Source organism: Mobula hypostoma, chromosome 4 (genome assembly GCF_963921235.1).
Source record: "Mobula hypostoma chromosome 4, sMobHyp1.1, whole genome shotgun sequence".
In the NCBI taxonomy this organism is placed as follows: domain Eukaryota; kingdom Metazoa; phylum Chordata; class Chondrichthyes; order Myliobatiformes; family Myliobatidae; genus Mobula; species Mobula hypostoma.
The window spans coordinates 148,891,914-148,918,533 of record NC_086100.1 but is presented as its reverse complement, the minus strand read 5'-3'; the positions used below and the strand labels follow the sequence as shown (position 1 = coordinate 148,918,533).

General features: G+C 41.8%; 1 protein-coding gene across 2 annotated transcripts in view; it reads right to left on the bottom strand.

Annotated features, from left to right (window-relative positions):
* LOC134345666 (janus kinase and microtubule-interacting protein 1-like) overlaps positions 1-26,620 on the bottom strand; it is a 394,868-nt gene that overhangs the window by 175,712 nt on the left and 192,536 nt on the right. For both annotated transcript variants that reach the window (XM_063046689.1, XM_063046690.1), the window contains exon 4: positions 5,627-6,124. In XM_063046689.1, the coding sequence (XP_062902759.1) occupies positions 5,627-6,124 (498 nt within the window). The remainder of the gene's footprint in view (positions 1-5,626; positions 6,125-26,620) is intronic.

Below are 26,620 nucleotides of genomic sequence, written 5' to 3'. Positions count from 1 at the left end.
CATACTCCTCCCATTCATGTACCTATCAACTTCTCTTCTACGTTGAAATTGAGTTTGCTTGCACCACTTGTGCTGCGGCATGTTCCACACTCTCACCATCTTCTGACTGAAGAAGTTTCTTCTCAGGTTCCCCTTAAACATTTCAGTTTTCACCATTAACACAAGACTTCTTGTTGTAGTACCACCCAACCTCAATGGAAAAAGCCTGCTTACATTTAACCTATTTATACCCAGCATAGTTTTGTATACCTCTATCAAATCATCCCTCGGTCTTCTACATTCCTAGGAACTAAGTCCTAACCTACTCAATCTTTCCTCATAACTCAGGTCCTCTAGACCCAGCAACATCCTTGTAAACTTTCTCTGTACTCTTTCTACCATATTTAAATCTTTCCTGTAGGTAGGTGACCAAAATTGCACACAATACTCCTAATTAGGTCTCACCAATGTCTTGTACAACTTCAACATAACATCCAATCTCCTGTACTCAATACTTTGTTTTATGAAGGCCAATGCGCCAAAAGCTTTCTTTATGACCCTTTCTATCATTGCCACTCCTTTCAGTGAATTATGGAGCTATATTCCCAGATCCCTTTGTTCTACTATACCCCTCAGCACTCGACCATTCATTGTGTAAGACCTATCCTGATTGGTCCTACCAAAGTGCAACACCTCACACAAGTCTACATTAAGTTCAACCTGCCATTTTTCAGCCCATGTTTCCAGCTAGTCCGGCTTCCGCTACAAGCTCAGATAGTCTTCCTTGCTGTCCATTGCACCCCCAATCTTGGTGTCATCCACAAATCTGCTGATCCAGTTAACCACATTATCATCCAGATCGTTGACACAGACGGCAAACAACAATGGACCCAGCACTGACTCCCTACACCACTCGACTAGTCACAGGCCTCCTGTCAGAGAGGCAACCATCTTCTACCACTCTCTGGCTTCTCCCTCAAAACTGGCTTCTCTAATTCAAATTACTACTTCATCTTGAATGGCAGGTGATTGAACCTTCATGATCTACTTCCCATGTGGGACCTAGTCCGTGTCGGAGCTGGTTGTGGATTACAGGAGGTATGGAGACGGGCTAACGCCTATTGACATCAAGGGGTCTGGGCTTGAGAGGGTAAACAACTTCAAGTTCCTTGGCATCCACATCACCGAGAACCTCACGTGGTCGGTGCACACCAGCTGTGTGGTGAAAAAGGCACCTTTCACCTCAGACGATCGAGGAAGTTTGGTGTGGGCCTCCAAATCCTAAGAACTTTCTACAGGGGCACAATTGAGAGTATCCTGACTGGCTGCATCACTGCCTGGTATGGGAACTGTACCTCCCTTAATCGCAGGATTCTGCAGAGAGTGGTGCAGACAGCCCAGTGCATCTATAGTTGTGAACTTCCCATGATTCAGGGCATTTACAAGAACAGGTGTGAAAAAGGGGCACATAGGATCACTGGGGACCCAAACCATCCCAACCACAATCTATTCCGGCTGCTACCATCTGGGAAGCAGTACCGCAGCATAAAAGCAAGGACCAACAGGCTCTGGGATAGCTTTTTCCACCAGGCCATCAGACTAATGAACTCACGCTGATTTCAGTGTACTCTATATTACATTGACTGTTCTATTTATTATAAATTACTATGATTGCACATTGCACATTTAGATGGAGATGTAACGTAAAGATTTTTACTCCTCATGTATGTGAAGGATGTAAGAAATACAGTCAATTCAATTCAAATGCCTTGCTAAAGTTAATGTAGACAAAATCCACTGCATCGCCTTCATCAACTTTCTTGTTAACTTCCTCAAAAAACTCTAAGATTGATTATACATGCACAAAGCTATGCTAACTATCCCTAATCAGTCCCTGTCTCGCCAAATACTCATATATCTGGTCCCTTAAAATACCTTCCAATAACTTTCCCACTACTGATGCCAGGTTCACTGGCCTATAATTTCCTGATTGAACAGCAGACAAAATCAGCTATCCTCCAGTCTTCCGGTACCCTACCTGTTGTTAACGATGAGTTAACTATCTGTGCTAGGGCCCCTGAAATTTCTACACTTGCCTCCCATAAGGTCCAAGCAAACACCTTGTCAGAACCTGGGGATTTATCCACCCTAATTTGCCTCAAGACAGCAAACACATCCTCCTCTGTAATCTGTATAGGGTCTATGACCTTGCTGGTGTTCTGCCTCACTTCTACAGACTCTGTGCCTGTCTGCAGAGCAAATACAGATGCAAAAAATCCATCTCTTATGGCTTCACACATAGATTACCATTCTGATCTCCCAGAAGATCAATTTCATCCCTTGCAATCGTTTTGCTCTTAACATATCAATAGAATCCCTTAGATGTCTCCTTCACCTTGTCTGCTTGGGAAATCTCATGCCTTATTTTAGCCCTCCAATTTCTTTCTTATGTATTCTCTTGCATTAATTATACTCCATTTGTTATAGCTCTTTTGTTCCTATCTGTCTATACCTGCTATACACCTTTTTTCTTAACCAGGGCTTCAATATCTCTTCCCTAAACGTGTTATCTTTACCTTTTATTCTGACAGGCATATATACAAGACTTGTCCTCTCAAATTTTCACTTTGAAGGCTTCCCACTTCCCAAGTACACCTTTGCCAGCCCATTAAATGTGGTCATACCTTTCTTATTACTCAGTTCCACCCATAAAGCCACACTAGTTGAGTTGTCCTGACTGAGCACTGCTGTGACATTTTCCCTGACTAGTCAGCTAGCCCTACCCCTTTAATACCTCCCGCTCTGACACATCCAACGGAACCCAAAATATTGAGCTGCCAGTCCTGCCCCTCCTGCAACCAAGTCTCACTAATGGCTGCAATGCCATAATTCCATGTGCTGATCCATGCCCTGAGCTCATCTGCCTTGCCTACAATACTTCTTGCATTGAAATATACACAGTTCAGAATATCAGTCGTACGCTGCTCAAGCTTTTGATTCCTGACTGTGTCTGAGGTCATATCAACACCTGTCTACACAACCTCTCCACTATCTGTTCTGGCACTCTGGTTCCCATCCCCCTGCAATCTTAGTTTAAATCCCCACACTTGCCCCCCCACCCCACCGCACCGCTGTGCAGCACTACCAAGCATTCCTGCTGTATTCGTCCCCCTCCTTTATTCAGGTACAAACCATCTCTGCACGACATATGCTGGTGACATTAAGCCTGATGCTGATTCCGATTTTGATTCTGTACACGTATCACCTTCTCTAGAAGGTGATGCAAAACTCTGACACCCTTCCTCCTCCAACTCCTTAGCCTCATGCTAAACTGTACAATCTTCCTATTTCTGACCTCACTAGCATGCGGCTTGGGCAACAGTTTTGAGATCATAACCCTCAAGGTCTTAACTTAGCACCTAACTCTCTGAATTCACTTTGCAGAACCTCGTCACTCTTTCTACCTATGTCATTGGTACCTACATGGACCACGACTTCTGGCTGCTCAACCTCCCACTTAAGAATGCTGAGGACTCGATAGAAAATGTCCCAGACCCTGGCAACTGGGATACCAAAATACCATAAGACCATAAAATATAGAAGCAGAATTATGCCATTTTGCCCATTGATTTTGCACAGCATTTCATCATGGCTGATCCAATTTTCCTTATCATCCCCAATATTCCACCTTCTCCCCGTATCCCTTCATGCCCTGATCAATCAAGAATCTATCAACCTCTGCCTAAATATACATAAAGACTTGGTCTCCACAGCTGCCTGTGGCAAAGAATTCCAGATTCACCACTCTCTAAAAGGATGCTCCTCTATTCTGAGACTGTGTTCTCTGATCTTAGGCTCTCCCACCCTAGGAAACATCCTCTCCACATCAACTCTATCAAGGCCTTTCACCCTTCGATAGGTTTCAATTAGGTCACTCTTCATTCTTCTGTATTCTAGTAAATACAGGCGCATAGCCATCAAACACTTTTTATATAATAAGCCATTCAATCCTGGAATCATTTGCCTGAATCCTGAACCTCCTTTGAACCCTCTCCAGTTTCAGCACATCCTTTCTATGATAAGGGGTCCAAAACTGCTCACAATACTCCAGGTAAGGCTTCCATTAGTGCTTTATAAAGTCCTTGCTTTTATATTCTAGTCCTACTGAAATGAAGGCTAATATCGCATTTACTTTCATCACCACAGACTCAACCTGCAAATTAACCTTTAGCAAACCATGCACAAGGATTCCAAACTCCCTTTGTTCCTTAGATTTTTGTATTATTTCTCCATTTGGAAAATAACCAACTCTTTCATTTCTTCTACCAAAGTGCATGACCATACACTTCCTAACACTGTATTCCATCTGCCACTTCTTTGCCCATTCTTCTAATCTGTCTAGGTCCTTTTGTAGCCTCTCTGCTTCCTCAAAGCTACTTGCCCCTCCATCTATCTTCATTTTGTCTGCAAACTTTGCAACAAAGCCATCAATTCCATCATCCAAATCATTGACATATAACATAAAAACCATCGGTCCCAACACAGACCCCAGTAGAACACTACTTGTCACTGGCAGCCAGTCTTTGCCTCTTGTCAATCTGCCACTGCTTTATCCATGCTAGAATATTACCTGTAATACAATGGGCTCATAGCTTGTTAAGCAGCCTCATGTGTGGCACCTTGTCAAATGCCTTCTGAAAATCCAAGTGCGCAACATCAACCAATTCTCCTTTGTCCATTCTTCAAAAAATTGCAACAGATTTGTCAGGCAAGATTTTCCTTTCTGGAAACCATGCTGACTATGGCCTATTTTATCATGTGAATCCAAATACCCCAAGAGCTCATCCTTAATAATCAACTCCAACATCTTCCCAACCACTGAAGTCAGGCTTACTGGCCTATAATTTACTTTCTTCTGCCTGCCTTCCTTCTTAAAGAGTGGAGTGACATGTGCAATAATCCAGCCGTCAGGAATCATTCCAAAATCTAGTGATTCTTGAAATGCCTCCACTATCTCTTCAGCTATCTCTTTCAGAACCCTGGGGTGTAGTCCATTTGGACCAGGTGACTTATCTACCTTCTAGCTTTTCAGTTTCTCAAGTACCTTCTCCTTAGTAACAGCAACGACACTCACTTATCCCATGACACTCTCACATTTCTGGCATTCTACTAGTGTCTTCCATAGTGAAGACTGATACAAAGTACTTATTAAGCTCCTCCGCCATTTCTTTGTCCTCCATTACTACCTCTCCATTGTCATTTTCCAGCAGGCCAATATCAACACTCAGTTCTCTTTTCCTCTTTATATATCTGAAAAAACTTCTCGTATCCTCTTATATATTATTGGCTATCTTGCCTTCATATTTCATCTTTTCTCTCTTTATAGCTTTTATAGTTGCCTTCTGTTGGTTTTTAAAAGCTTCCCAATCCTCTACCTTCCCACTAATCTCTGCTCCATTATATGCTCACCCTTTTGCTTTTATGCTGTAACTTCCTTTGTCAGCCACGGTTGCTCCATTCTCTCTTTATACTTCTTCACCCTTGGGACCTTCACCTTTCCTACACCTTCTGAAATTCCACCATAAACACCAGCCATTCTTCAAATTTGCAGCAGGAAAGAGTTACTGAGCTCCTGTTTCCCACTTACCAGCCTGCGGATATCTCTCTCACACTCTTTCTTTATTCTGGTTATCTCGTCCTGATGGGACTGATATGCACTCCTGAGATCAGCGGCTTTCTTCTTATCAGCCTGGACTGTATTGTTTAGGGTTTCTTCCACCTGCTTCTTGGCAGACTTCAGTTCAACTATCTCCTGCTGGAGTTTGATGCGCTCAGTGTCAAATGCTTTCCGAGCCTCTTCTCTCGCTTCATTGAGCAGGGCGGTTTTGACCTTGTCAGCTGCCCCATCCCTTAATACATTCACGGTGGACTGGAGCCTTTGGATTTCACTGTCCTTAATTTTGATTGCACGGGCGAGCTCCTGCTCATGCTGCTTCAGCAGGATCTCCCGCACGGTTTGCAGCTCTTTCATTTTCTCTTCGTGAAGCTTGGACTTGAGGTCGGTGGTGAGCACTGTGTGCTTATGCTGCTCCAGCTCTCGTACCTGTTTCACTTCTTGCACCTTTTCCCTTTCCAATTTGTTCACCTGGAGAACAAAAACAGATGAAGGGTTAAAAAAGACATGTCTTAAGTACTATCTTCTCATTGATTAAAAAGGAAAAATCTGCAGATGCTGGAAATTTTAAGTAAAACTAGAAAGTGATGAAAATACTCAGCTGGTTGAGCAGCATCTCTGGAAAGGGAAACATAGTTCATATTAAAACGATAACTCTGCATTTTATTCCACAGATATGGACAGACCCCCTGAGCATTTCCAGGACTTTATACCTTCTCATTGGCAATGCCACAGTAGAATTGGGAGATTTAGTTGAGGACAGTGGTTGAAATGTCTTTCAATGCCCATGAACAAAAAGCTGTGGAAAAATAGGAAAGGTTTAGATAGACAACATCAACAGTGACCAGTCACAGCAAGGTGTAAATATGACTCAGATAGATCAGAATCACTCACATTGTCCCACTGGTGCCCTAATGCAAGTGGCACAGGAATTTAGGGATAGTGGTCTGGCAGATTAAGACCTATGATTAGCTTTATTTGTCACATGTATATTGAAGCATCAAAAAAAAAGAAAAATGTATTATTTCCATCAAGTTTCATTGACCAAAGATATGCTGGGGGCAGCCCACAAGTGTCACCATGTTTCTGAGCCAATGAAACATGCATACAAATTACTAACCCATACATCTTTGGAAAGTGGGAGGAAACTGGAGTACCCGGAGGACCATTACAATCATTTTGATCTCCTTTATACTCACGTACTGAAGAATCGCAATAAACAACCTTGAAACACACATAGGACAAACGCCTTACATGCAGCGGCGAGAACTGAACGCTGATCACTGGCACTGTAAAGTATTACACTACCATGCTCCCATACGTATAAAATACTTAAACTTCCTGACAATGCAGGGGTCCGTTTGACTGTTTAACCCCCTCGTTGCTATGATTGAAAGGGATGGCATCAACCACGTTGCAGGTGTGACAGATCCCGAACGGAAAGGATAATGGATTTCAATGTTTTCAGACTGCCATATGGAACAGTTTGGCAGCAGGTCATCAGGTTCTACTTTAAGTGCTCTATGTGGATTACAGCCATTGTCTTCAGCTAAAAATCTCATTATACCATGGAAAAAGGCATATTAATGACAACACAAACGTTCGGGAAGTGCTCAGCAGGCCATGCAGCAACTGTGGTGTAAAAATTTCAAATTGACTTGATGAATACAACTATTAACATCCTTGAAGGCAGATCAGTCAAGGGTTGTGGCACGGTGTTGCTCAAAGGGCAGGAAGGGCCTACTCCATACTGTATCTCTAAATAAAGTGAAATAAAACAAAAAATCAGAACGTAATGTGGGCACACCTACGTACTTCACTCCGTAACTGGAGAGGTAAGAGGTACAACAGTTGGGGATCCTCAAAAACAAAATAAAATTGAAGGGACCTCCAAACAAGGAGAAGGTTAGTGGGACTCACTGATCTCATATTTCCAGCTGTGAGACACACATAAGAGCAAATAAGACAATCCGCATCACAATCTTACGAGAGTTAACCCTGAGCTCTCTTCATACTCACCTTATCATGGCAGACAGAATTGGTAACATTACAAGATTAAAATGGATCTATGACCTAAAACAATCACCAAGCTTTCTTGTAAATTAATTCTTGAACAGTTCCTCACAGCTCCAACCTTCCACTTCGGAATTATGTTGGAATTCATGCTATGGAAACCATTCAAACATCAGGATCCAAAACACTAAGTTCTGCTACAACACACATAAAAGTTGCTGGTGAACGCAGCAGGCCAGGCAGCATCTCTGGGAAGAGGTACAGTTAATGTTTCGGGCCGAGACCCTTCGTCAGGACTATTAAGTTCTGCTGTTAACTTTCAAAAGTACTGATGAGTATTTAATAAACTATTGTTCAAACACAAACATATAAACTGCCTTTCAAAAAGTTCCTGTAAATAAATGTTATGTGGATATACTCTGCAGGTTGAGCTGCAAATGGGAAGAGAAAAATAAAGTTAAGGGTGACAGAACTGATGAAATTTACTGACCTAGAATATGACCATTAATCTTTCTCTAAAGATGCTGTTTGATATGATTTTTAAGTATTTTCTTTATTATTTCAGATATCCAGCATCAGCAGTGTTGTAGCTCCAAAGTTTTAAGCTGAACTAATACAATACCCAATAAAGATAAAGATAAAAAATTAGGCAAGATTAGCTTTATTTATCACATGTACATTGAAACATCAAAACTTACAGTGAAATGAGTTTTCTTTTATGTCAACAACTAAAGCATTCCGGGGATTGTACTGGGGACATCCTGCAAGTGCCCCCAAGCTTTTAGCCAACATAACACGTTTGCAATTCACTAACCTTAACCATACATCTTTGCAATATGGGAGGAACCTGGAGCACCTTGGGGAAACCCATGGGACCATGGGAAGGACTTACAAACTCCTTACAGAGAATTGAATTCCAGTGATTACTGGCGTTCTAAAGTAATTGCCCTCGCTGCTACACTACAGTGCCACCAGTACCAATACCCAGAATCAAAGTTCTGATGTTGTATTGTTTCTGCAATGAACTGGCATGAAGTAGCCTCTTAAAAATGCTTCTGGTGAGTCTGCTGCCTGACCTGTTGCAGTGGACAGTAATGTGTACTAAGCCAGGGGTCCCCAACCTTTTTTGCACCGCGGACCAGTTTAATATTGACAATATTTTTACGGACCAGCCGACTGGAGGGTGGGGGGTGTTCAAGTAGGGTTGCCAACTTTCTCACTCCCAAATAAGGGACAAAAGTAGCAGTCAAATACGGGATACTTGCGTTTACCCCGAGAAAGATTATCATGACCTTGAAGCCTTGCGCGGGCACCTGTGCACGCATGCATGTACATGCCGATTTTTTTTTTCTACAAATCGGTTTTGGCTTAATCTTCCCGATTCTATTAAGTGAAACTACACTGTACATACATTATTTCTACTTTATATAGGCTGTGTATTTATCATATCATTCCTGCTTTTACTATATGTTAGTGTTATTTTAGGTTTTGTGTGTTATTTGGTATGATTTGGTAGGTTATTTTTTGGGTCTGGGAACGCTCAAAAATTTTTCCCATATAAATTAATGGTAATTGCTTCTTCGTTTTACTCCATGTTGGCTTATGAACAGTTTCATAAGAACGCTCTACCTTAGCGGGAGAATTACGGGACAAGGGCGGTCCCGTATGGGACAAACCAATTTAGCCTAATATACGGGATGTCCCGGCTAATACAGGACAGTTGGCAACCCTATGTTCAAGTTCAACAGTGCGTGACAGGGAATGAGGAAAGGTGCAGCTGACTCGTATCGTTTCATATCACCAAATCATATCATTTCCTTGTGGCCCGGTAGCACATGCTTTGCGGCCCGGTGGTTGGGGACCACTGTGCTAAGCCACTTCGCATCAATTGAGAGATTATTATACCCTTTCAGTGATCCCAGAAGTAAGAATGAATGAGTGAATTTTTCAAGTAAACCATGTAAGGCAGGATGCAGAGAAGTCTATGGTGTCAGTCTCATTATGCATTGACAAAGTCTTTCTGCTCAGTACAACAGATTAAATCATAAACTCATTAAATCACTAGTGAAAGACCAGAGAAATAAATGAGGTCATTTTCCTATTAGTATTCCACATTCTTATTTACCTTGATTTAAAACATATTTGAGTTTCTTTTCCTAATTTTGTATTAGTCAGATGAAATCAGTCCTAACCAGCTTAAAAGTTCAAATTACTAAGACAAATATGACACATTTACCAATTGAAATTGGCTGTTATGATTATTAGGTTTGTTGGATTAAGTTAAGAGGAAAGCTTAAATAGATTTTTCAATGTAACTGGAAGCAGCATATCCCCTTCTCACCACTGGCCAAAAAGTAAGTGCAAAATACTCCTATTTCAACAAACCAAGTTACGCAGTAAAGGAGAAAACATGAATTAGTACTAAAAATATTCCACTTACCTTACTACTGAAACTCTTAATTCACAGTCAGACAACAGAAGTGATTGGCCTTATCAGCCAGGATTACATACAATTTAGGAGCTCAAGACCAGTTTGTTTAATCCCAAGTGGAATAATAATAATGCCTGCAGCTATTTTTGACTCAAGTGGACTTGGCTCAGTGGAAGTTGGCCAGAATCTAATTCTAATTAGCATGCAGACGCCTTAAGCTAGTGCACATCGTTAATATTGAGTCCAAGATGTCAAACTAAGCTGATTAAAAATAGGCCGGAGAGCATCCTGCAGACATTTTCTCCTGAGTCACCACAGTCAAAACTACATTTTCCATGCTTAATTGTAGCTTCATCTAAATAAAAAAAAATTACTGTACCGGTGTAAAGCATTACTTTAAGAAACGACCTGGTTCTCCATATTGCATATTCTATATATTGCTGCAAGGTTGAGAGGAGATTTAATGGAGGTGTACAAGATCATGACTGCTTTAGTAGGGCTAAGTAAAAGAAGGATGGCTCAAAGGTTTCAGAGGACACAGACATGTTCTGAGTAAAAAATACAAGGGATATGTGATGGAAAACTTTAATGCAGTGGACAGTTGTGATCTGGACCTTACTGCTTCTCGGAATGTTAGAAAAATGAAAGTGATTACACAGATGTATAAGCATGTCAGTAATGATCAGGAGTGGGCTATTCAGTTCATTAAGGTTGCCTTTTCAACAACTGATCTAATCATAACCATGGACGAAGAGGGAAACAGGAGGAAAGATAGAGGACGGAGGGGATTCGGATGAGGGAAGACTAGCTATGGAGCAGTCCAATTAACCCCAGGCCATGAGATGCCTTGTGCCTCCATCCTAATCTATGCTGCAGTCTAGTATGGTATTTCAAATACACCTGTGCCAGGAATGACTCCCACAATACAATCTGAACTTGTTCTACAGTTGGACCTCCTGATGTGATTGGACTCCATGTTGGGTCTTAGGCTATGACAGGGTTCCATGAAGTAGCCTATGCTGCTATCCAGCCCCATGTTATGAGCAGGCCCTGTGCCTCAGTGGGGTCAAGTGCCACAGCTGGGCCTAATGACACAATGAACCTCTGATTGGACTCTGTGCTGCACTTAAGCCAATGGCTGTAATGGGCATTATGCCTCAATTAACTCTTGTGGTTAGACTTCACAATGTAATTAGACTGCTGCTGAGAAACAAAATTCAACCAAGTTTATTATCACTGTCTTATCTGATGTGAAATTTGTTTTGCAACAGCAGTACAGAGCAAAGACATGAAATTACTATAAATTACAAATTAAACAAATGGTGCACAAAAAAAGGGGAATTATGAGGCAGTGTTCATGAATCTGAAGGCAGAGGGGAAGAATTGCTGAGTGTGATTTTCAGGCTCCTGTACCTCCTCCCCAAACATAGGAACAAAAAGAGGGCAGGTTCCCAATGGTGATGTTCCTTAATGATGGATGCCACCTTCTTGAGGCAGCACATCTCGAAGATGTCCTCGAACGTGGAGGTAGCTGTGTCTGTGAGGTTAGCTAAAGTTACAGCCTCTTTCAATCTTGAGCATTGGAGCCTCCATACTCTGTGATGCAAAGAATTAGAATGCTCTCTCTCCACCATGCATCTTTTTGGCAGAAGCTAAGGACACTTCTTGTTGAAGTGGTGCAGCTAGTCTGATCCATATCCTCCTGTAGCACAGTCAGAGATTGGCAGGTACGATGTTGAGGGCATCACTGATTCATGGCTGAAAAACGATCATAGCTGTGAGCTTTACATTCAAGGATATACATTGCATCAAAAAGGCAGGCAGGTATGCAGAAGCAGTTGGGGTTAGTTGCTCTGTTGGGGAAAAACAAAATCAAGTCCTTTGAAAGAGGTGAGATATGATCAATAGATGTGAGTAGAGCTAGCAAACTGCAGGGTAAAAAGACCCTGATGGGAGTTATATGCAAGCTTCCGAACAATAGCTCGGATATGTGAAACAGAAGGAGGGAGGAGCTTAGAATGATGGTGCCTAACTGCAACTCCTTTGCTTGCATCTTCAGAAACAGCTCTATTTCTATCTTTAATATCTCTTTTTTACCTTTTCAAGGTTCTTTTGAAGACCCTGACCTGGAGTTACACGCTGACTTCGGTTCTTTGCGGGAATGGGACCTGCTCTCACGGCCTCATGGCTGACTGCTTTTTGATATGCCAAGGATGTGGCCTAGAAGACTAGTGCGCCTTCAGGAAGTTCGAAAGCAGCGAGCTGGCTGCTGGCTGTGTGCCCAGAGACCCAAGATCTTTGGGCACAAAGCTCGGAAAAAGCAATGCAACAGACTTTTTACATCGTAAATCAGCAAGTTGTTTTGTTTTGTCTCCCCTCTTGCTGTGAAATGGGGACACCTCTTTTTCTCTTATTAGGGAGAGAGAGAGAGCCTGTGGTATGTCGATTACTGGGTAAACAAGTAGTCTGTGTCTTTATTGATACTTTGCTACATGCTTAAGTGCTTGGTGGGGGGCTGCAAAGCATTTTTGCTGGTGGGGAGGTCATCGCTTTGCTGCTGCTTATGCGTGGGAGGGGAGAACTGGGGAAGGGAGACTTTGGGGTCCTAACATTTAACTGTCATTCATTCTTTGGGGCACTCCTCTGTTTTCGTGAATGTTTGAGAAGGAAAAGAATTTCAGGATGTATATTGCATTTCTCTGACATTGCACCGATTGAAACTATTGAAACAAATTACACTGGGTGATAGTACAAGTGTGTAAAAAGAGAAACGTTACGATAGTCAGTGGGGATTTCAATATGCAGGTAGATTGGAAAAATTAGATTAGTGCTCGATCTCAAAAGGGACAATTTGGCTAATGCCCATGAAATGGCTTTTTCAGGCAGCTTGTGGTTGAGCCGATGAGGAAAATGACACTGGACTGTGTTATGCAATGAACAGATTTCATTAGGGAGCTTAAGGTAAGGAACCCTTAAGAGGTAGTGATCATAATATGACTGTTCTGACCTCCAGAGCTACTATTTGTTTTGCATGAACATCACTTCCTAGATATAAGTTGTTTTTATACCATTTCCTACATGGATTAATTTTGATTTGATTTGAAGAACATGGTGGGAAAAAAACATGAATCTCTATCCTCTCATTATTTGCCCTTGAAACAGCTATATCTATGAGTCTTAGGCTTTTGTTCATATTGGTAAACATTCAATAGCTATATTTTGAAGGAAGTATTATCATTATCAAGGTATTGTTGTGCCACAAATTTACTCTTGTACTCTTGTTTACACAGCGTAGTTTTGGAGTATTGTGCATGTTTCTTACCTTGGTTAACACAAATTGTGAGAATAATCGACAGTATTAATATCTGCAAGTGCAGGATGATTCTATGTTCAGCTTAATACATATTTTACATAACTTTCTGCAGTTTCACAAGTAGGAAATCTCATTAAAACCCCTGAGAAAGCTTCCGTCTAGGGGTAATTTTTGAGAAGTTGTTTAACTCACTGCATAGCTGTGTAGATACGCACTGCAGAGGTGGCAGAATGAGTGAATTCACCCTGCAATTTGAGGGGGAGAAGCTAAAGGCAGATATATCAGTATTATAGTGGAGTAAAGGGAATTAAAAAGACATGAGGAAGGAGCTTGCCAAATTTGATAGGAAAGGGAGACCATCAGAGGTGGCAGAAGAACAGCAATGGCTGGTGCTTCTAGGAGCAACTTGGAAGGTAATGGATAGATAAATCTCAAAGAAGAAATCATATTCTAAAGGGACGATAAGATATCTGTGGCTAATAAGTGAAGTCAAAGACAGCATAAAAGCGAAAAAGAAGGCATATAATACAACAAAAATTAGTGAGAAGTTGGAGGACTGGGAAGCTTTTAAAAACTAACAGAAGGCAACTACGAAAGCAATAATGAGAGGAAAGATGAAATATGAAGGTAAGCAAGCTAATAATATAAAAGAAGATACCAAAAGTTTTTCAGATAGATAAAGAATAAAAGGTGGGAGTGGATTTTGGACCATTGGAAAATGATGTTGAAAAATAATAATAAGGGACGAATAAATGTCAGACACATTTAATAAGTAATTTGCATCAGTCTGGTGGAAGACACCAGTAGTATGCCAGTACTTCGAGAAAGTCAGGAGGCAGAAGTGGGTGCAGGTTCTATTATTAAGGAAAAGGTGCTTGGGAAATTGAAAGGTCTGAAGGTACATAAGTTACCTGGACCAGATTAATTACAACCCAGTGTCCTGAAAGAGATAGCTGTGGAGGCATTAGTAGTGATCTTTCAAGAATCGCTAGATTCTGTAATAGAAAATTGCAAATGTCACTCCACTCTTTAAGAAGGGAGGGAGGCAAAAAAAAAGGAAACTAGCCTGACTTCAGTGGTTGGGAAGATGTTGGAGTTCATTATTAAGACGAGGATTCAGAGCACTTAGAGGCACATGATAAAATAGGTCAAAGTCAGCATGGTATACTCAAGCGGAGATCTTGCCCGACAAATCTGTTGGAATTCTTTGAGAAAATAACAGGCAGGACAACCTAACGAGAGTCAAGGGATGTTGTTTACTTGGATTTTAAGAAAGCATTTGACAAGGTGCTGCATGTGAGGCTGCTAAATAAGGTAAGAGCCCATGGTATTACAGGAAAGATACCAGCATGTGTAGGGTATTGGCTGACTGGCAGGCGTCAGAGATCGGGTATAAAGGGGGCCTTTTCTGGTTGGCTGCCGGTGACTAGCAGTGTTCCACAGGGGTCGCTGTGAGGCTGCTTCTTTTCACGTTATATGCCAGTGGTTTGGATGATGGAATTGATGGCTCGGGGCCAAGTTAGCAGATGAAACAAAGATAGGTGGAGGGGCAGGTAGTGTTGAGGGAGTCTACAGAAGGACTTGGATTAAGAGAATGGGAAAAGAAGTGGCAGATGGAATATAGTGTAGAGAAGTGTATAGTCACGCACTTTGGAAGAAAGAATAAAATCATGGACTATTTTCTAAATAGAGAATAAATTCAAAAATCAGAGGTGCAAAGGGACTTTGGAGTCCTCATAGCCTAAAGGCTAGCTTGCAGGTTGAGTCAGTGATAACACCGTAAATTGGCAAGTTTGTTCTGTTATGTCTCACTGTGAAATGAGGTCACCTCTTTTTCCCTTATTAGGGAGAGAGAGAGAGGGCCTGTGGTATGTCAAATTACCGGGTAAATGAGTAGTCTTTGGGGTACTGCAAGTTTGTGTCTTTATTGATGCTTGCTGCATGCTTCAGTGCTCAGTGGGGGGTGCCGATACTTTTTTGCTGGTAGGGCGGGGGGGTTGTTGCTTTGCTGCTGCTTACGCATGGGAGGGGGAGCTGGGGGCAGCTTTGGGGTTCTAACATTTAACTGTCATTAATTCTTTGGGGCAATCCTCTGTTTTCATGGATATTTGCGAAGAAGAATTTCAGGATGTATATGGTAAACATTTCTCTGACATTAAATGCGCCTATTGAAACTATTGATAAGGAGGGCAAATGCAATATTAGCATTAATTTCAAGAGGACTAGAATATAAAAGCTAGGATGTAAAGCAGAGGCTTTATAAGGCATTGGTCGGACCACACCTAGAGTATTGTGAGCAATTTTGGGCTCCTTATCTAAGAAAAGATGTGCTGGCCATTGGAGAGGATCCAGAGGAGATTTACAAGAATGATTCCAGCAATGGAAGGTTTATGTACGAGGAGCTTTGATGAAGTTTAGAAGAATGAGGGAACATCTCATTGAAACCTATTGAATATTGAAAGCTCTAGATAGTGTGCATATGAAGAGGATGTTTTCTATAGTGGGGGACTCTAGAATCGAAGGACATAGCCTCAGAATAGAGAGACATCCTTTTTGAACAGGGATGACGAGGAATTTCTTCAACCAGAAGGTGGTAAATCTGTGGAATTCATTTCCACCGTTTAACGTTGAGGCCAAGTAATTGATATATTTGAAGCGGAGGTTGATAGTTCCAGATTACATATTTATTCACTGAGATACAGCGTGGATTAGCCACTTCAGGCCCTTCATGTTAAAGGTCACCAGGTGAAGAAAAGAGTATGGGGTTAAGAGGAATAATAAATCAGCCATGATGAAATGGTGGAGCCGACTAATGAGCCAAACGTCCTAATTTTTCTAATATGACCTATGGTCTCTAATATGCCCCATGGTCTTTTGGCCTATTGATGCTTCTCGTGAAATCTCCATAGTTAAATATCTCTACCCAGCCTCTGCTGAGACCCAATTCTAGAACCTTAACTAAAAAGATAGGGTGGCCAATTCCAGGGCACTGGACAAAAATGCCTGATGGCCCATATTCATGTAGGAAGGTGGTTACTTACAGGGAGTACTGGATCTGCAAGGGGTATCAAATGACAAACAATGCCAAAAGCATTGCTCTGCAGGAGATCCTGACAGGTTGGTTGCAGTCTGCTTTTGCTTCTGCTACAAGACTCCTGCACTGGTACAAGAGCTTCCAAAGCTTCTATCTTCCTTCACGTGGGTAACTGTCCAATGTTAAAGGTTAAATCCATCCTGTCCTTTACTTCGGATTCTCAGATTTACTCCCACCATCTTCTGAACCAGACTGGTTCCTCTCAACTCTCAAGCAATACCCATCTTTGAAAGAAATAGTTAAAGATAGACTCAAACAAGAGAGCTCATTACTCTTTGACAGGTAGGGAAATCTTGATGCTGCTTAATTCTGTCTGTTTTAGTGCACAATTGCAGAAGTCATCCATCACATTCAAAGTCAAGTTACAAGGAGCAAGGAAGAAATATCAGAGTATAATTTGTAGATCTGAAAAATGAGTTCTGGATGACATACACGTTTTTTTCTGCTTCTCTTTGCCGCTTTCATGAATGTCTCAAACTATCAAGACAGTACAATACAGCAGATGTCGCAGTATATCTCACGTTACAAACCAGTGCACCTGAACAAACATGCCTGGTGGAGCATATTAATGCAGGAAGATGGCTACTTACAGAGAGTGTTGGGTCTGAATAGGGGCATCAAATGACATACAATGCCAAAAGCATTGCTCTATAAGAGATCTTGACAGGTTGGTTGCAATCTCCTTTTGCTTCTGCTAAAGAACCCCTTTCCCAATGACAACTTTACATTGAATTCATTGCAGCCTGCCATTTTTGAATTAACGTTGAACTTCATGTATGCCAGAGTTTGTAGTCACCTTAAAAGAATGAAACAGACTAACTGCACCATCCAGACATCACCTGTAATGATTCCTCCAAAATGGCAGCTCTATATACACCACACCCTCTGCCTGCGAAAGCTGATCCTGATATTCCTTTTAAGTCTTTCCCATCTCACCTTAAAGCTATGCCTTCCAGTCTTTCATTGCCTCTCTTTGGGAAAAAGACCGTTTCCATTCACCCTATCAATGCCCCTCATGACGTTACACACCCATTTTGTATGAAGTTTATCTTTCTGGTGCAACGAAATGCATGAAATGCATTCAGTTCGATTGTCAATAAACTGCTTACATCAGCTCTACGAGTACAAATCTGCACCAACACTAAAACATTCTTGTGTGTATGCCCATGCTAGATGCTAAGTGCAGTGCAAGCCCAAAACTAGAACCTGCTCTGGCATAGTTCATTCATACTTTACTCAGGATAGGTATGTCAGGAGTAACTGAATAAAAAACACATCTTCTTTATTGAAGAACAAAGTTGAATTTGGAAGCATGTTCTTAAACTGAACCACCACTTTCCATGTCCTAAATCATTAAGGTTCAGAACATCCAGCTGTATCAGGAGTTTGTCTTAATTTATTGCTGTATTTCAAAACATCCAGCTACTTTGAATCATTTATCATTTCACTAAATCGCAGAATTGGCTTGCCCGTAGAAGGCAGAGGGTGGTGGTCGATAGGACTTTTCTGCCTGGAGGTCTATGTTTAGTGGTATTCTGCCAAGATCAAAACTGTTTGTGATATATGTCAATGAGTGAGGCCTCTGTCGGTCAGGGTTGGGCATCCTAGCAACGCAAGCAGCATGTCAACTTCCCTCTGCCTGCTTGTTACCAAGCTCTTCTTCAATTTACAACTGAAAATGTTGCACAAAGAAAGAAATTATAAATCAAAAAAGGTGGTCAACATGCATGATGGGCACTATAAAACAGTGTATCCAAGAGCAGCAAGTAATACACAAATTATTAGAAAGAAAAATTGATCAATAAATTTAAAATATGACATTACGGTAAACATTCATGTCATAAACATATATGTTTTTTGCATACAGACAATGCTCAAGACAATTACTGTGTCAACACAATTAGTCCTTAAGATGGCCGCCATACCAGAAAGCTAGCCTGCACAAAATAAAGCCAAGCCATACATTCAAAGGCTAAGCTGCAAATCTTAAAAGAAAAATGAAGAATACTAATGAAATCAGTAAGTAGATTAGCGACAAATATTGATTACAAAGCCACAGACTCCCACAGTGACCATTACTATACTTACTCCCACAATGCCACCTGTCAGGACACCTTTGCATTTTTGCAGTTCCCCCACCAACCTCCATTTCATTTGCTTTATCAATAAGACTTTCCAAACAGTATCTCTGATATCTTCCTTCTTCCCCTGAACTATAGTTGAAGGATCTATATTCGCAGATTTTTGTGCCCCTTTCTCTAACTGTTCTAATTTCACAGAGTTTGCATTCATTTTTTTCATGACTCTTTTCTAACTACTCCAGATATATAGCAACCTTAGATAACAACTAGAAAACATCATCAACACCTTATGTCCATAACAACTCTGGCCTCATACCATAAGTATTACTCTCTTTGTCCCTTCCATCCCTTCCTTACACTCATTGGGTCTTCAACCCAAAATTTTATCACTGTTTCTCTTTCCACAGATGCTGCCTGTCATGCTGAGTATTTCTAGCATTTTCTGTTTTTTTCTATTTTGTCTGAAAAGAGATTTGCATTATTAATGATGCAGGAGTTGCTTGATCATTGGGAGAAATGCCACAGCCTACAACTCCAAGAGACAATGAGCACCATTTTACAAACTGTGTGCTGGAGATCATTTATCAGAGTTTGAACAGAAACAAGATGTTTTTGACTGTGAAGACCAGAATGCCCTCCAGAGGTGCTCAGTGCAGAAGATTGTGAAAGAGGCCAATGTCAGATATTTAACTCTGAGAAAGTGTAAAAATCTTTAGTAACCTCAAAGGTGATCAAGGTCGGTGAATACAATCCACAATGTCAAATTAAAGCAACATCTATGGTTTCCCAATACTACAGCAGTATTACAACAGATCGACTATCTAAAGACCCTCTTCCCTTCTCGTTCTTCCTCCTCCAGTAACTCATCTTGCTCTGCCTGAATTTCTTTCATTCTTCCAGTCATTTTCAATGCCAAGATGACCTTCTGTTCATCGTATGTCAAGAGCTGTGAAGCTTTTAGTCAGCATGAAGCTTTAACAGCACCTGCCATACAACTCCCTGCAGACCACTAAAACTCCAGCCAATCATACAAAGCATCTAAAACTCACAGAATTAGAGCCACAGACAGAAGAACTCAGCTAGCAACCAATATGTAATTAGCCATGAATCTTTTAAGCAGCACTAATGGGAGATCCCTTATGCCTTTAAGCATATGTTCAGATTAAAACATGGAGCTTTCAAATGGCCGTATAGGAATCAAAGCAATTTTGCACACTGACTGACGCTATACCTGTCTGCTTTGCATGCTTCTGTTAAGTGCTAAGTGCAAGCGAATGTTCTGTCTACCAATATGACATTTGGCTTACTTTACATTTTAAATGCCATTTTGGAACCCCAATTTCATCATAGCACATTTTACTGCTATTTTATCTTAAATAAAACTCCTTAACTTTTGCCTTATCCTTGAGGTGATGATCTTAACAATATGCCTCACACTAACCAACTAATGTGTTGCTCAACACAAGACTGATTTTTATGAGTCTCAAGATGAAATCTTCAGTGAGCATACAGTATGTAGTTCTTATAGTCCAATGAGGAGCCTAGTCAGCAGGCAGTTATTGACAAAATACCATTTGTGCATTACCCTGTCCTGGCTACCATCTGGGCTGTTCCAAAGACCCTGGCAGAGAAGACTGGCAATGCAAAGGCTTTACACTGAATGTTACCTATTCAGCAAGACTCACTGATGCTCTATCAGGCTGAAGCATGTAGGGATTGTAAAAGGAACTTGCTTGGTCATAATGCTGACTTTTATTCCTCATGTCAAAGGATCAACAACTGGGGTTTGGCTGAGATAGTTTCAACCACAACTATGCAATGGATTAAGTTCAAAAGTTCAAAGTATAGCATTCAACCAGTGTGCAAAAGACAATAAACGGTGCAAATACAAAAGGAAGGAAATAATAATAATCAATAAAAAAGCAGTAAGTATCGACAACACCGATGGGGAGTCCTTCAAAGTGAATGCATTGGATTTGGGAATGTTTCAATGATGGGGCAAGAGAAGTTGAGTGAAGTTATCCCCTCTAGTCAAGAGCCTGATGGTTGATGGGTAAACCTGAAGTCAAAAACCAGCTCCCTGGTCCTGCTGACATTGAATTATAGTTGTGGCACCACACAGTCAGATTTTCAGTCTCCCTCCTATGTGCTGATTCGTCACCACCTTTGATTCAGCCACTGACACTGGAGTCATCAGCAAACTTGAAAATGGCATTGGAACTATGCTTGGCCACACATAAATGTAAAGTGAGTAGAGCAGGGGAGAACCTGTGCTGATGGAGATCATGGAGGAGATGTTGTTGCCAATTTGAACTGACTGGGGTTTACAAATGAGGAAATCCAGGATCCAATTGCACAAAGGGGTAGGTATTGAAGCTGAGATCTTGGAACTTACTGATTAGTTTTGAGGGGATGATGATCTTGAATGCTGAGCTAAAGTTGATAAGGCGCATCTTTGCTGTCCAGATGTTCCAAGGTTGAGTGAAGAGCCAATGAGATGAATTTAAAACATCTGTAGTTTGTAACCACTCCAATAGTTTTCCAGTTGCAACTTCCAGTCTAGTGTGAAGGGGAACAATACTTATCAGGTTGTGAGATGTGGAAATGGTTCTGTCAAAAGTTCTCCAGATGATAAGCATCATCTAAAGTTACATATATTGATGAGATTGGTGCGGGATGATCTGCGGGAGATTGGTTTTCCAGTAAAGCTTGCTTTTTTTTCCTTACCTGACCTCAGTGAATTCCCTCATGATCCTGAAAGTCCATATTGAAACTTCCATGTGGTGGAGTTCATCCTGTATGTTTCCTCTGTATGTCTGAGTCCATACACTCCAAAGCAACTGAAATTTGAGAGGTGAACGCAAACAGTTCCCAATACTCAGTATTGGAAAGCAAAGGCTATTTTATTCTTTCTAACTGTACAGCTTTAAAGAAAAGTACAAGCTGAAAACTTGCTGTTACATCTCCTCCCTCGTCCACTGACCAGACAGCAGAAAATTAATTCGAATAAAAAATGACAGATTACAGGTAGAACTGGGTTCTGGTCCAATGATCCAGGACACCTTCAGAGTGCCTGTTGCACATCTGCCCTCACCCCATCCTCCCACCGACACACCAGTGATAGGGTTCCTCTTGTCCACACCTATCACCCCACTAGACTTCACATTCAGCACACAATTCTCCCTAACTTCCACCATCTTCTACAGGATCCCACCAACAAGCACATCCTCCACCCCCCCTCCCCCCACTTTCCACAGGGATCACTCCCCATGCGATTCCCCTGTCCACTCATCCCTCCCCATTGATCTCCCTCCTGGTACTTATCCTTGCAAGCAGAACAAGTGCCACACTTGCTCCTACACTTCCTTCCTCACTACCTTTCAGGGCCCTGAAAAGTCTTTTCAGGTGAGGCGACACTTCACCCGTGAGTTTGTTGGGGTCATCTACTGTATCCAGTGCAGCCTCCTGCTTATCGGAAAGACCAGACAGAGATTAGGAGACCACTTGGCCGAGCACTCATGCTCTGTCCGGCAGAAAAAGCGGGATCTCCCTGTAGCCACCCATTTCAAATCAACTTCCAGTTCCCATTCCTATTCAGACATGTCAGTCCACGGCCACCTCTACTGCCGCAATGAAGCCACACTTAGGTTGGAAGAGCAACGCCTTGTATTTCATCTGGTTAGCCTCCAACCTGATAGCATGAACATCGATTTCCTGAACTTCCAGAAAATGACCAGACCACCATACTCTCCTTCAACATTCCCCATTCCTGTTTCCTTTTCTAACCTCATCTCTTTTACCTGCCCCTCACCTGCCTCTGGCGCTCCTCCTCCTTCCCTTTCGTCCATGGTCTTCTCCCCTCTCCTATCAGATTCCTGCTCTTCCAGCCTTTACCTCTTTCACAAGTCAACTTCCCAACTCTTTATTTCACCCCCTCCCCACCTCTTGATTTCACTTATCTCCTACCACCTTCCTTCCCTCTCCCAACCTTCTTACTCTGATTTGGCTCTTTTTTCCAGTCCTGATCAAGGGCCCCTGCCTGAAATGTCGACTGTTTACTCTTTTCCATAGGTGCTGTCTGGCATGCTGAGTTCCTCCAGCATTTTCTGTGTGCTGCTTTGGATTTCCAGCATCTGCAGATTTTCTCCTATTTGGGGTTCTGATCCCCTTTCTGGCCATTGGTCAATAATTCATCTAGGTTCTCAGTAACACACATAAAAGTTGCTGGTGAACGCAGCAGGCCAGGCAGCATCTATAGGAAGAGGTACAGTCGAAGTTTCAGGCTAAGACCCTTCGTCAGTACCACTGGATTAGAATACAGTTATGAATTTTGTTGCAGCACAAACAATCACAAAATCTTAAACTTGCAAGCAATGTCCTACACAAAAGTTTCTCTGATGCACAACCATACAGCAAAAATTTGCTATCATTCATAATTATTGTATCTCATATTAAAAACAAACATGTAGAATACAATCCTTAATAAACTTACAAACCACTTTGTTCTTCTCAAGTAAAATATCATCTAGATACAGATGGAAGTCATTTCTCTCCCCCAGGTCTACTAAGCTTTGAAGACAATATGGGGTTTTATTACAGCTACCAACATTCAACTAATCCCATTACAACCCAGTCAAATACTTTAATTCAACTCAAATACATCTCCTGTGAGAGATAGTGCAATAAAAAAAACTGACAGAAGCTTTAACTCAATCTTATAAGCCATTTCAAGAGAAAATTATATATTTGCATCTGAACTATTCAATTTCTGCAGTATAATAGAAAATAAAGGCAGCAGTGGTGCCACTGGCAGAGCTGCTGCTGCACAGCTCCAGCCGCTTGGGTTCCAGTCTCACTTCCAGTACCGTGTGTGTGTGACCTTCACACATTCTCCCATAACCCCGTGGGCTTCCATAAAGCTCAGGTTTATACCCACATCCCAAATATGTGCAGGCAGGGTGGTTAGATGGACACCATTAACAGCCTTAGTGTAGCTGACTGGCAGAATTGACCGGAATGTGGAGAGAGAAGGTAACAGAGAGAAATAGTGGGGAAATTCAGATTAATGTATTTATCACATGTACATTAAGCATACAGTTCAATGCATCATTTGAGTTAAAACCAGCACAACCTAAGGATGTAAACACGAGAAAATCTGCAGATGCTGGAAATTCAAGCAACACACACAAAATGCTGATAGAACACAGCAGGCCAGGCAGCATCTACAGGAAGAGGTACACGAAGGCTCTCGGCCCAAAACGTCGACTGTACCTCTTCCTATAGATGGTGCCTGGTCTGCTGTGTTCTACCAGCATTTTGTGTGTGTTGCAACCTAAGGATGTGCTGGGGGCAGCCCGTAAGTGTCACCACACAATCCAGCACCAACATAGAATGTTCAGCAAATAACACAAGCAACAACGGCAGTGGCAATAAAACAAAACAACAAGAGCAAAACAAGCCTCTTTCCTCTCTAACACTCACACACATAGATAAGCCTCTAACCCCAGGTCTTCAGCCTCCAGTGAACTCACATATATAATGCCTTTGACTTCCCCAGTAGTATTGCAGATATCGGGGCTGAAGGTCAAAAACCAAAGTCAGTGAGTATATGGTCTCACTGACTTTGGTTTTTGACCTTCAAGCTTCAATCTTCAGACTCGCATGGACCCCAGAATGCTGACCTGGGGTTTATTGGCCTTCATGCATCCTGCCCACAAGGACCTCCAATGCCAGATCCTGTTAATCCACAGGGACTCACCGACCTTGGAGAGGAGGGGTCACCAGCCCTCATCTTTGGGACCACCAACCTCAGTCATTGATGAAGAGACTGCTCGTCTTCGTCTTCCACACTTGCCGACCCATCATCTGTCTATAGGGATCAATGGCCTTCAACTACTGAGCACTCTGACCCGGACTCTGGCTTGACCTCTATTTCCTCCTCCTTCCTGTCCCTAAAATCTGTGCTGCCCCCAACACCATTCCTACAAACGTAAAAAATTACCCGAACTGATAATGCAACTTGGCACCATGTCATTTAGTATTGATCTGTGAGCTAGAAGGAATTAATTTGACAAAATGCCTCCTTCTCTGTCATAAGTATGAAGTATATGACAGACAATTTGGAACAGACTGTAGATATGACCTTACTTAACTACAGATCAACACAGCATGAATATTTTGTTCTGTTCAGCACAATGAGAACATTCTACAATAAAAAATATCCAAAACACGTTTAGCCTCAATACTGCAGAGTCTCCAGGTTAGAAACAAATTAGATGCAATGTTCTTGTTGTATGCAATGATCTGTTTGGCAGTTCAGGTTATCTGCTTGTCTTGATGAACTGTCAATGTAAGTTGCTTCTGGAAAAGCACCCCTACTCTGAATCATAACCACAGTCCTCCATAGTAGTCATGGCAAATATCCATATTTGACCAAAAACAGCCGCCTGACATCCTTCAGCCCTCAGATTGCAAAACTAAACATTTTCCTTATTTTCTTGGACCTGTTGCATGTCCCACCCAAGGATCTGGAAAAATCAGGTGCAAACTTGTGGATCAGCTTCTCCTGGCCTTTCAGTGATTGGTCTCATCCAGAAGACCCAAGTGAGTTGACCTATAACATTCCTCCCACCATCTACCTAATGTGGTACTGATTGTGCCCTTCCTTCAGAGTTCACAGGCAATGTAAAGGGAATAAGAAGCTTCTATCTGGTACGTTTAATAGAAATCCTATGCCAGTTTTGCTTTGTTCACATACCTTGTCAAACACATCAAACAGATTTTGAAATTGCAAGTAACAATCCAATTCTAGCTGACAAATCCCTCTGCATTTATAGAACAATTCTTCGTTGGTCTAAGCAATAGCAGTATTAGAATTTGCAGGAATATGGCTTTATATTTCAGCAATTGGCTTATTTATAGATTTTCATTGCTACTTTGAGCATGCCCAAGCACTCTTCATGGGTTTGCAACTGCAATTCGATGAAAATTGATTACTTTACCCATGTCTTATGTCTCATAACTATGAATGTACAGCCATTCAATCATTTTCATCACCTTAACTAAAGTACAAAACAATAATAATAGAATCCAGCAATCTCAATATGCAAGAAGCATTAAGGGGGGGGGAGTTAACAACAACCCTCCCTTCGCTAGAGTTGGTTCTAACTCACCACTTCAGCACAAACATGAATTTTCAAACACCTATGGCCAGCGCGCCACACTGCTAAATAATTTCTGTGACAATGAAAGCTTTTCTTTTCCTTACATTTTGTCCATGGCTATTGAGAAAGAGGGGACTTTTACTGGTTTCAGCAATGAATTCCCACAGCCCTCAAATGGCCCTATGATTTCAGTCTCTGGGGCCAACACCAAAGGATTCTTCAGGAGGGTGGACCCATGGAAAACAGCCAGCCAAACTAGGGGAGCTAGCCAAGTACTAAAGACCTGTGCTGATCAACTGGCTGGAGTGCTCACTGATATTATCTTTAACCTCTCAGGAGGCAGCGTGAGTAACCCACCTGCTTCAGGTAGGTTTCAGTTATACCGGGCCTAAGAAGAGTGTGGTAACCGGCCTCAATGTTTATCGTCCAGTAGCACTTACAGTACATTCACTGTGATAAGGTGCTCTGAGAGGTTGAAGATGAAGCACATCAACTCATGCCTGAGAAGCGACTTAGATCTGCTCCCACTTGCCTACCGTCACAACAGTCAACAGCAGATGCCTTTTCATTTACTCTTCACTCAACATCTGGAACATCTGGGCAGTGGAGATGCATACATCAGGATACTCTGCATTGACTACAGCCTGGCATTCAATACCATTATCCCCTCAAAACTAAACAATAAGCTTTGAGACCTAGGCCTCAATTCAACCTTGTGTGACTGGATCCTCGATTTTCTCACTTACAGACCCCAATCAGTTTGAATTGGCAGCACTAAATTCTCCACAATCTCCATCAGCACAGATAGTCATAAGGTTATGCGCTTAGCCCTCTGCATTACTTGATTTATACTTATGACTGTAAGGCTAGCC